The 12627-nt window shown below is 37.1% G+C and overlaps 1 protein-coding gene across 1 annotated transcript; it reads left to right on the top strand.

The window, feature by feature from the left end:
* The first annotated feature begins 10419 nt into the window (after positions 1-10419).
* On the top strand, positions 10420-11574 carry LOC137834194 (uncharacterized mitochondrial protein AtMg00810-like). Its single transcript, XM_068642256.1, has 2 exons — positions 10420-10673; positions 10821-11574. Exons 1-2 carry the CDS (start codon positions 10420-10422, stop codon positions 11572-11574), a joined length of 1008 nt encoding a protein of 335 aa, XP_068498357.1.
* Positions 11575-12627: the final 1053 nt, after the last annotated feature.

The raw sequence follows: 12627 nt of genomic DNA, 5'->3' as shown, positions 1-12627 counted from the left end.
TTGTTTTCTGTTTTTGTGTATTTTCTGCTCATGGCTCATTTCTCTAGTGGAGAGTCCTCCAAACCGTGTTCACCACAAAAGGCAGCCCTTTATGAGGACTTAAAGAATGCCAAGCAATCCAATGCTCACTATCTTGAGGTGATAAGGAAGATGGAAGCACGGCTCCAAAGTTTGGAGTTAAACCGAGAGGAAATGCATCAAAACCGTGAGCAAAGAACTCCTCCTCCTAGTCGGCATTCTTCAAGGCACTCCCATGGTTATTATGAAGACAATCCAAGGCCAAGACATCATCACCATGAAGAGAGGCGCCAACATGTGCCTGGCCCTTGTTCTCCAAATGTAAAACTTCCTAGTTTTAGTGGTGATAGTGATCCCAATGTATACTTAGGATGGGAGGCTAAGGTGGACCAAATTTTTTATGTAAATGGGGTTAGGGATGAGCATAGGGTTAAGTTAGCTTCTTTAGAATTTTTGGACTATGCCATGCAATGGTGGCATCAATACCTCATGGACATTGACCTACACAAGAGGTCACCCGTGGTCTCTTGGAACGATTTGAAAGCATGTTTACGCGCTAGATTCGTACCCCCACACTTTAGGAAAGACCTTATGTTGAAACTCCAACGGTTTCATCAAGGCGCGCTAAGTGTGGATGATTACTTTAAACAACTAGACACGCTTTTAATTCGAGTTAATATGGATGAGAGTGAGGAGGCTAAGATAGCTAGGTTTGTGAGTGGCCTTCGAAGGGACATTCAAGACGTGGTAGAGTTACAAGAATATTCTTCTTTGGAAAATGTGGTGCACCTTGCTAGCAAAATTGAAAATCAACTTGCAAGGAAAAATGCTTTCAAAAATTCTTCTAAGGATAACTACTACCACTCTTCTTGGAAAAATAAAAATAACTCTTTTTCAAATATCCCTTCTAAGGACTCTACTTTCAAACCTAGAGAGTCTAAGCCTTCCACTTCCAATGCTAGGCCTAAATCACCACAAAAATCGTCTAGTAAGAAGTGTTTTAAATGTTTAAGCTATGGACATATTGCTTCTAATTGCCCTACTAAACAAACTATGTATATGCATGATGGGGTAGATAGTAGTGAGCATGGGTCCGAATCTTCTAGACATTCCTCACCTTCTAGATCCCCAAGTGAGAGTGAAAGTGAAAGCCCACACGAGGGTGACCTATTAGTAATAAGACGCATGCTTGGACAAGTATTAAAACCTTTTGATGAAACTCAAAGAGAAAATATTTTTCATTCAAGGTGTCTTATTAATGATAGAGTTTGCTCTTTGATTGTGGATGGGAGGAGTTGTGCAAATGTGGCAAGCACAAGAGTGGTAGACAAACTTGGATTGTCTACCATCTCTCATGCCAAGCCCTACAAGTTACAATGGTTGAGTGAGGTGGGTGAGATAGTGGTGAACAAACAAGTCCTCATTACATTTTCCATTGGCAAATATAAAGATGAGGTCTTGTGTGATGTTGTTCCAATGGAAGCTACTCATATCCTTTTAGGTAGGCCATGGCAATTTGATAGAAAAAATTTTCATGATGGCTTTACCAACAAAATTTCTTTTAACTTCCATGGACACAAAGTCATTCTCAAGTCTCTCTCTCCAAAGGAGGTACATGAGGACCAAGTCAAAATGAGAGAAAAGAGAAAGAAAGAAAAAGAAATTAAAAATTCCAAGAGAAGCCTTCTCATATCTTCCCAACAAGTTCAAAAGGTAATAGTTACTCACAAGCCTATTTTTTTAGCTATTCCTAGACCTATTGAATATGAGTCGGCTAAGGATAGTCCCACATGTTTGGACCATTTGGTAAAGGAATATGAAGATGTGTTTCAAGATCCTCCTAAAGGCTTACCACCTCTAAGAGGGATTGAACACCAAATAGACTTCATGCCCGGGGTTTCTTTACCAAATCGCCCTGCATATAGGACCAATCCCCACGAGACCAAAGAAATTCAAAGACAAGTTGAGGATTTATTAGCTAAGGGGTGGGTACAAGATAGCATGAGCCCATGTGCTATGCCTGTCATACTTGTCCCTAAAAAGGATGGGACATGGAGGATGTGTACGGATTGTCGTGCTATAAATAACATCACCATCAAATATAGGCATCCCATTCCTAGGTTAGATGACTTGTTGGATGAATTACATGGGTCTAAAATATTTTCCAAAATTGATCTTAAGAGTGGTTACAATCAAATTCGAATTAAACATGGTGATGAATGGAAAACCGCTTTTAAGACCAAATTTGGTTTATATGAGTGGTTGGTCATGCCTTTTGGCTTGACTAATGCTCCTAGTACCTTCATGTGACTCATGCATCATGTTTTAAGAGCATTCATTGGCAAGTTTGTTGTGGTTTACTTTGATGATATTCTTATATATAGCTTGTCCTTAGAAGATCATGAGTCACATGTTAGACAAGTTCTAGAAACCCTTAGGAAGGAGAAGTTGTATGCTAACCATGCTAAATGTTTCTTTGCATTAGATCATATAGACTTCCTAGGGTTTGTGGTTAGTCATAAAGGGGTGCATGTAGATCAAACAAAAGTTGCAGCAATTCAACATTGGCCTACACCCACCAATGTCAATGAAGTACGAAGCTTTCATGGCCTTGCTAGTTTTTATAGGCGGTTTGTGAAAGACTTTAGTACAATTGCCACACCTTTAAATGCCATAGTAAAGAAGGATGTGGTTTTTAAGTGGGGATAAGAGCAAGAAAACGCTTTTCAAACTTTGAAGGATAAATTAACTAAAGCCCCCATTCTAGCCCTTCCTAACTTTGCTAAGACATTTGAAATAGAGTGTGATGCCTCTAATATAGGCATTGGGGCTGTCCTCCTTCAAGAAGGACACCCCATCGCTTATTTTAGTGAGAAACTCAAAGGGAGTCATCTCAATTACTCCACTTATGATAAAGAACTTTATGCTCTTGTTAGAGCTTTGCAAAATTGGCAACATAATCTTTTTCCAAAGGAATTTGTGATTCATAGTGATCATGAGTCCCTTAAATATTTGAAAAGCCAAAGCAAGCTTAATAAGAGACATGCTAAGTGGGTGGAGTTTATTGAGCAATTTCCTTATGTGATCAAACATAAACAAGGTAAAATTAATGTAGTGGCCGATGCTCTTTCACGAAGATATACCTTGTTAAATGTTTTAAATGTTCAATATTTAGGTTTTGATCACATAAAGGAACTTTATCATGATGACTTAGATTTCTCTCTAATCTATCAAGAGTGTTCCAAGGAAGGTCACAAAGACTTTTTCTTACATAATGGTTTTCTTTTCAAAGGAAAAAGACTTTGTGTTCCCCAAGGATCCATTAGACAATCTCTTGTTAGAGAGGCTCATGAGGGTGGGCTTATGGGACATTTTGGGGTAGCTAAGACCTTAGAAACATTGCATGAACATTTCTTTTGGCCTCACATGCGCAAATCCGTACATACCTTCTGTGATAGATGTATAGCATGTAGGAAGGCTAAATCTAAGGTCCAACCTCATGGTTTATATACCCCTCTTCCTATCCCTACAATGCCTTGGGTTGATATTTCTATGGATTTTATCTTAGGACTACCCAAGACATCGAAGGGTAAGGATTCCATCTTTGTGGTAGTGGACCGTTTTTCTAAAATGGCTCATTTTATTCCATGCCACAAAGTGGATGATGCATGCCATATTGCAAATCTCTTCTTCAAGGAAGTTGTTCGTTTGCATGGACTTCCTAGAAGTATAGTATCTGATAGGGATTCTAAGTTCTTAAGTCACTTTTGGCGGACCTTATGGGGGAAACTTGGCACCAAACTTCTGATTTCTACTACCTGCCACCCCCAAACTGATGGTCAAACCGAAGTGGTTAATAGAACTTTGGGTCAATTATTAAGATGCTTTATTTCCGGGAATCCAAGGGCTTGGGAGGATTTACTACCTCATGTTGAATTTGCCTATAATAGAGTAGTGAATTCCACCACTAACCATTCTCCTTTTGAGGTTGTTTATGGGTTTAATCCCCTCACACCTCTAGATCTTCTTCCCATTCCTGTCCTTGATGAGGTTCTATGCAAAGACGGTTTTGAAAAGGCATCTTTTGTTAAAGATTTGCATAACCGCATCAAGTTACAAATTGAGAAGAAAGTTGGTAAGTATGCTGACACAGCCAACCAAAGGAGAAAGGCATTAATCTTTGAGCCCAGTGATTGGGTTTGGCTTCATTTGAGAAAGGATAGATTTCCTTCTCTAAGGAAGTCCAAACTTATGCCTCGTGGTGATGGCCCTTTCCAAGTCATCAAGAGGATTAATGATAATGCCTATGAGTTAGATATGCCCTCTACTTATCTTGGTAGTAATTCTTTCAATGTTACTGATCTCACTCCTTTTACTGCAGGTTTCCCAAATTCGTGGACGAATTCTCTCCAACCCGGGGAGTATGATGGAAACCAAGTAGAGGATGCTCTAGGCCATGAAGCCCAAGCCCAACAAGGGGCCCAAGCCCATCAAGGGGTCCAAGCCCAACAAGGGGCCCAAGCCCAACGAATTACTAGGAGCATGACAAGAGCTTTGGGACAAGAGTATAATAAAATGGCTCTTCTTATTTCTTTTGTAGAATAGGGGTGTGAATGTAATAAAAAGGTGTAAGTAGTAAGGGAGTCTAGGGGGGAGTGTAGATAGGAGCCTAGGGGGTGCCAAACCGAATTTCATTGCATTTGTGTGCCATTTAGCTTGCATTTTCAGCACCTCTAGGCTATAAATAAAGGTGCTTAGCTTGTACAATTCAGATTGGAATTTTATAGTAGAGAGATTATACTCAATTTGGGAGAGAATTTGTGAGTTTTTTAGTCTTCCTCTTCTTTGCCTTATCTTGTGAGCTATGGTGAGCTTCAAGTGGTGGCACTCCATCACTTATCTTGGTAAAAGGTTCCAAGTGGCGTGAATGGCTTCTTCCAATTCTCAAAATCCAGCAAGCATCTTCTTCTATAAGTGTTCTTCTTCCCTTTTCTTCAATTTTCCATTCGGTAGTTTTGATTCCTAGAGTTTACTTCTTTTTCTACCGTTTAATTTTGTGTTTCCAGCATTGTGTTCTTATTTCTGTTTTGGTTCAGTAGCTATCTTTTAAATTCTGTCCAGTTTTAATTCTTGTTCTTCTTTCCTTTTGTTTTGATTCAATTTGACAATACATGGACTTCCATATGAGTCTTGGTTGGTGCTTAGTTTTGGTGAGTTCTTGAATTTAGAACATTGATCCAATTCTAAAGTAAAGTGCCTTTCAAATCCAGCTCAAGTTGTTCCTAAGAATGTCAAGAATCATGTGTTCTTGTAGTTACATTCACATAAGTCCCAAAACAAACAATCGGTTGTTTCCTCAAATCAATCGGTTGTTTTGGTACTTAACAGTTCAACCATTTTAAAAACAGTTTTTAATCTTTTTCTCAAAACACCTAAGTATAAACAATCGGTTGTTTCGACAAACCAATCAGTTGTTTTAACTTAGTTTGAAAACATTCTACTTTCACAAAGATTGAGATTGCTAATGCTTTAGATTTAATCAAAGGTTGGATTACAACATATAAACTACCCCAGAACTAAGCTAAACCAACACAGCAACACCAAGCACAGCAAAGGCTTCAACATCCTTCAAAGGGTTTGGATTCTTCAAAGCTTGAACACCACTTGGTTCAACACAAGGGTATTCCACATTTCTTTGGAAGAACTACATTCTGAAACCTTGAGCAATTCATTAGAATCAAGTGTAGATACAATGATTTTCATAGCTACAATATCAAGATGTTCTCTTTCAGAAAAAACATTTTCAGATATAGGCATGAGATAACTATTTGTTATAAAATTCCACATTTTTCTATCTATAGATTCAACAAAGAATTTCATTCTAACCTTCCATAATTGATAATTCAGTCCACAAAACAGAGGTGAGCTGTTAATTGAGGCACCTTCCCCAAAAGGTAGTTTTTCAGCCATAGAAAAAAGATTTAGCATCAAACTTGAATATCTTTCAAGAACCAAGCTCTTGATGCCAATTGTTAGAAAGTATGGCCTTAAATGAGAGGGGGGTGAATTGTTTAAGAGGGATTTTCGCAAACTTTGAAGGTATAATGAAAATCAATGTTGAATTACAGAGAAAAGAATCAAGGAAACAAATACCCAAAACTGTTTTAAGATGATATCAGAAAAACAATCGGTTGTTTTGTCGAAACAATCGGTTGTTTTTATCAACAGTTTATAAAAACAACTTAAAAACAAAATTTAAAGAGTTAAGGGTAAGAGATAAGCACGCAAGCAATTTATATTGGTTCACACTTACACCAAGAGCTACATCCAGTCCCCAGAAACCACTGAGTATTCCACTATGCAATCAAAACCAGATTACACACACCACACACCAAAGTAGTGACCTTGAACCCCTTAAGAAACACACTACCTTTGGCAAACCACACCAAGAATGTTGATCATGAACACCTCAAGAACACACAACACTCCTTGGCAACACAACTACAGAAATACAGTAATCAAGGAAGAAGAGAATAGAATACACCTAGGTATTACAAAAATTAAAGTTAAGAATTACAACCCAATCCTATTCCACACACTTAAGAATGATCCAAAGCTCTTTCAAATCTTGGAAAAACTGTTTTTATAAACTCTTTCTCTTACTCCAAGATTAGAAGCATAAAACCACCTTTATATAGGTCCACCAAGTGGTCAAAAGCATTTAATAAAGGAGCCAAGTTAGTTAGGATCATTTAAAACATATTAAAACTGAATCAGTTGTTTTGTCGAAACAATCGATTGTTTTGGTTTGACAGCAAAGTCAACCAAGTCAAACAGCTTTCAACCTTTTTCAAAAACTACTAATGTAAAACAACTTGTTGTTTCAAAAAACAACCTGTTCAATTTTTTACAGCTTTTTAGAAAACACATCTTTTCAAAAGGTTAAAGATTCAAATGAACTTGGATCATCTTAAGGAGTGAATTAACAAGTTTAAAACAACTAGACAACACACACACACCCAACAGCAAGGTCTTCAAGCTTTCCTCTTGATTTGGAGACATCAAAGCATCTTGTTCAACAGATTACCCATTGGTTTTCTGGAGACTGGATGTAGATCTTGGCTTAAGAGTGAACCAGTATAAATTTTTGGTGTGTCTCTCTCTTACTCTAAACTCATTTAATTCTGTTTTAAGCTTTACTGGTATAAACAACCGATTGTTTCGAAGAACAACCAATTGTTCTTCTGTTTCTTTGATGTTTAATTGCTTATATTCTTGGCTAACTTGATTTCTTGTTTTGGATTCATACCAAGAATTTTGTTAAACCTCAAAAAGTTTTCAAAAGCCCCTCTTAAACAATTCACCCCCCCCCCCCCTCGTTTAAGGCCATATATTCTAACAATTGGCATCAAGAGCAAGGTACTTGAAAATTATTCAAGTTTGATCCTAAAATCTTTTTCTATGGCTGAAAAACTACCTTTTGAGGAGGGTGCTTCAATTAACAAACCACCTTTGTTTTGCGGTTTGAATTATAAGTATTGGAAAGCTAGAATGAAAATCTTTGTTGAATCTATTGATCAAGGAATTTGGGATGCAATTGAAAATGGCCCTTTCATTCCTAAAATTGAAAAGGTTTGATCTTTTACTAAAAAACCATGGTCCCAATGGACTAATGAAGAAAGTGAAAAGGCCAAATTTGATTGCATTGCCAAGAATATCATAACATCTGTTGTAAACTCCAATGAATTTTTCAGGATTTCGCAATGTGAATCAGCTAAAGAAATGTGGGACACTTTAGAAGTCATTCATGAAGGGATAAATGAGAATGAAGAGAAAGTGCTTAGCATGTTGTTTAAGAAACTCAGAAAATTCTTGAAGCAAAAGATACTCATCCAAAAGGTATGATAACAAAAACCCTACCAAGGTTAAAACTAACAATTATATGCATACCTTGAATGTGTTGAGTAAGGATATAATAAAGCTAAAAGACTAAACAAAGAAGAGAAGAAAGGAAAATCAAGAAAAGCCTGCAATGATGACTCATCAAGCATATCTTCAAGTGAAGTTGAAAAAGCCAATCTCTGTTTGATGGCTAAAAAGGAAGATGATTCAAGTAGTGAAAGCAGTGTAAGTTCTTGTGCCTCCTTAAATGTTGAAAACTATAGTCAATTGCTTCAAGCATTTAAAGAAACTCATGAAGAAGCTAACCGATTGGCTCTCTTGAACAACTGTTTGAAAGGAATGAACAATTGGCTTGAAAACAGAGTCAAAGCACTGGAAGAAGAATTGGAAAATTCAAAAACAGATTTTGAAAACCTTGAAATGCTTTACAAAAACTCTTCTTGCAAGTGTGACTCTCTTGTTTGTGAAAACTGTGAATCTCTTGAAAAGAAGGTTCACTACCTTGTAAGAATTGTGGATAAGCTTTCAAAAGGTAAATCCAACTTTGAGAGTGTCTTGGCATCTCAAAATTGTGTTTTTGGAAAAGCTAGATTGGGATTTAATCCATAGAACAAGTTTTCAAACTCTTTTTCAAAAGTGCCAGAAAAACAACTGATTAATCGAAACAATTGGTTGTTACATGTTTCTACTGCATGAAAAGAGGTCATTCAGTTAGGTTCTGTAAAATTAGGAAATATTCTGTTCCTAAAGGTATTATGAGATGGATTCCCAAAAATTATGAAGTTCTCAATGATGAATGTAAATCAAAAGGACCCACATTTGTAAGAGGACCAAATCTTTGCACTTGAACTCGTCTTTGTAGGAAAAATTGATGGAAAACATGCAGCTGTGGTACCTGTACAATGGTTGTTCAAAACACATGACTGGAGATAAATCTAAGTTTGTGAACATCATCCTCAAACAAGAAGCGCATGAGACATATGGAGACAACAACAAAGGTAGGAGGATTCTTAGAAGAGGCTCTATAGGAGACAAGAGTATATTGTTAATCCATGATGTCTTGTATGTGGAAGGACTAAAACATAACCTGCTAAGCATTAGCCAACTGTGTGACAAAGGTTATCAAGTCATCTTCAAATCAAACTCTTGTGAAATCTACCTTCCCAACTCAAAGGATGTAATGTTGATTGGTAAAAGAATCAACATGTTTATCTCTTAGATATCTCTTCTCCTTGTTCCATTGGTTATCTGTCATAGAATAATAGCTCACATTCACATAAATCACTTAAACAAATTAATCTCAAAAGATCTTGTGATAGGGTTGCCCAAGCTTAAGTTTGAGAAGGACCACATATGTGAAGCATGTTAAAAAGGGACACAAGTTAAAAATTCCTTCAAACTTAAAAATGTTCTTTCATCTTCAAAACCCCTTAAGCTGCTCCACATGGATTTGTTTGGCCCTTCAAGAACCATGAGTCTTGGTGGCAACTATTATGCTCTTGTTATTGTGGATGATTTTTCTAGGTACACATGGACACTCTTCTTGGAATCAAAGAGTGATGCTTTCTCTGCCTTCAAAAAGCTTGCTAGACGTTTACAGAACACAAGGAACAACAGTATTGGCTCAATAAGAAGTGATCATGGAGGGGAATTTCAAAATGAGAAATTCAGCAAATTTTGTGAGAAGACAGGGATCTTGCACAATTTTTCTGCACCAAGAACTCCTCAACAGAATGGTGTAGTGGAGAGAAATAACAGATCTCTTGAGGAGTTAGCAAGAACCATGCTAAGTGAATCCTCCCTACCTAAGTATTTTTGGGTTAATGTTGTTAGCACCTCTTGCTATGTGATGAATAGAGTGCTAATAAGGCCAATTTTGAAGAAAACACCCTATGAACTCTTCAATGGAAGGAAGCCAAACATTAGTCACCTAAGAGTGTTTGGATGCAGTTGTTTTGTTCTGAATAATGGGAAAGAAAATTTGGGAAAGTTTGATGAAAAAGCGGACAATGGCATTTTCATTGGATATTCCTCAAATAGTCATGTTTATAGAATCTACAACAAGAGGCTCATGATTGTAGAAGAATTTGTTCATGTGGTATTTGATGAAGTTGATCACAAAGTCTTAACACCCTCAAAGATCAGCACTGAAGAGGATGAACAGAACATCATTATGCAGAAATTGGATTGTTGTCCAGAAAAACAACTGATTGATTCATCGAAACAACTAGTTGAAATTTTGTAGCATGATGAGTTGCCTAAAGAATGGAGAATTCCAAGATATCTGTCAGTGGAGAACATCATTGGGCAGATAAAGGAGGGTGTTTTACACGTAGTTCTATCTCAAACTTCTGCAGGCACACTACTTTTGTCTCTCAAGTTGAACCAAAGTCAATTGAAGAAGCTCTTAAAGATGAAAAATGGGTGGATGCAATGCATGAAGAGCTGAATCAGTTTGCTAGGAATGATGTGTGGTTTCTTGTCCCCAAGACAGATGAGATGAACATCATTGGATCTAAATGGGTCTTCAGAAACAAGCTAGATGAGGCTAGTGTGAATACTAGAAACAATGCAAATCTAGTTGCCAAAGGTTACAATCAAGAAGAAGGAATTGACTATGGTGAAATCTTTTCTCCTGTTGCAAGATTAGAAGTTGTAAGGCTATTGCTGGCTTTTGCTTCTATGAGTGGATTCAAACTCTTTCAAATGGACGTGAAGAGTGCTTTTCTCAATGGATTTATCAATGAAGAAGTGTATGTTGAGCAACCACCGGGCTTTGAGGATCATCAACATCCCAATCATGTTTTTAAGTTGAAAAAGGCATTGTATGGGCTTAAGCAAGCTCCAAGGCAGTGGTATGAGAGACTTAGTAACTTCCTTTTATCTCATGGCTATGAAAGAGGGATGATTGACAAAACTCTTTTCATCAAGAAAGCAATTTCTGAAATTATTTTGGTTCAAATATATGTTGATGACATCATTTTTGGTGCTACCAAAGATAGTTTATGTGAGGAGTTTGTTGCTGCCATGCAAGGTGAGTTTGAAATGTCCATGATGGGAGAGCTTTCATTCTTTCTTGGGTTGCAGGTTAAGCAATCAAAGGATGGAATTTTCCTATGCCAATTAAAGTATTGCAAAGAAATCTTCAAGAAATTTGAAATGGAGAGTTGCAAAGAAGCTAGCACACCTATGCATTCAAGTTGTTATATGGATGCAGATGCTGCTGGAAAAGAGGTAGATCAAACAAAATATAGAGGTTTAATTGGTTCTTTACTCTATCTCACAGCAAGTAGACCGGATATCATGTTTGTTGTATGTCTTTGTGCAAGGTATCACGCAAATCCAAAGGAATCTCACATCAAGGCTGCAAAAAGGATTCTCAAATATCTCAAAGGAACAACCAATGTTGGTCTGTGGTATCCTTCTTACTCTCCTATACATTTAATTGGATATTCAAATTCTGATTTTGCAGGGTGTAAGCTGGACCAAAAAAGCACAAGTGGCACTTGTCATCTTCTTGGATCAAGTCTTATTTCCTGGCATAGTAAGAAACAAGCTTGTGTAGCTCTTTCTACTATAGAAGTTGAATACATTTTTGTTGGGAGTTGTTGTGCACAAATTCTTTGGCTTAAACAACAGCTTGCAAATTTTTGATTGAAGATCAGCAAGGTTCCTTTGCTTTGTGACAACACAAGTGTTATAAATCTCACCAAAAATCAGATTCAACACTTAAGAACAAAGCACATTGAGATTCGTCATCACTTCATAAGAGATCATGTGAATAATGGAGGTTGTAAGATTAAGTTCATTGAAACAAAACTACAACTTGCTGATATTTACAAAACCTTTGCCAAAAGACAGGTTTTTCTTTTTAAGAAATGAGTTAGACATTCTTGACTCTCAAAATCTCTTTTAAACTGTTTTCTATGCATAAAGTCTATTTGTGAAGACAAATAGGGGGAGAATAGGTTTTTGTGTTGCTCTACAAACTGTTATAACTCTCTAATTTCTGTTTTTAAGTTGATTTTGCTTCTGCTGATAAAAACAATCGATTGAATCAAGAAAACAACCGGTTGTTTGTCTGATATAATGTTAGTTTTGGCTGGTTTTTCTGCTTTTGTGATTATGCAAAAAAGTAGTTGATGTATGATCATAATCTGCTATGAGAGATGCTTTGGATTGCATAGTTTTTGTTTTGCAGGTGCAGTTTCAGATTCAATCAAGATCAACACAAGCAACCTGGGATTTGTCTTCATCAAATAGGGGGATATTGTTGATTAAGAATGATCAAGTGCTTTGAAGATCAAGAGTGATCAAGTGCTTTGAAGAATCCAAATCCAAGTGTTTGATGAAAGGTTGGTGTTGTTGTTGTTCCGGAAGGGAACTGGGTAGAATAGAATGTGAATCCACTCCTTTGTTGAATCTAAAACTGATGTGATTTAAAACCTTTTTGAAATCAGGTGTTTTTCCAACTAAGTGAAAAACAAAATGTTGTTTTGTCGAATCAACCGGTTGTTTTACACTTAAGAGTTTAGAAAATGTTGAATTTTTTTTTTAGTTTGTGATCCTGCCGGTTGACCAGAACGCAAGAGCCTTGCCTCGTCAAAGGTATCTTCCTCTGGATCGGCTTTGCACCACGCTAGCTCCCGTCCTTCACACCTCGATTCACCTCAAGAACCTGCAAAAGACAGAGTGGCGTCGCTGCGG

The sequence above is a fragment of the Phaseolus vulgaris genome, chromosome 5, assembly GCF_000499845.2.
Source record: "Phaseolus vulgaris cultivar G19833 chromosome 5, P. vulgaris v2.0, whole genome shotgun sequence".
NCBI classification, from domain to species: domain Eukaryota; kingdom Viridiplantae; phylum Streptophyta; class Magnoliopsida; order Fabales; family Fabaceae; genus Phaseolus; species Phaseolus vulgaris.
Note: the sequence above shows the minus strand (reverse complement) of the source record. Positions and strands in the feature narration are given on the sequence as shown.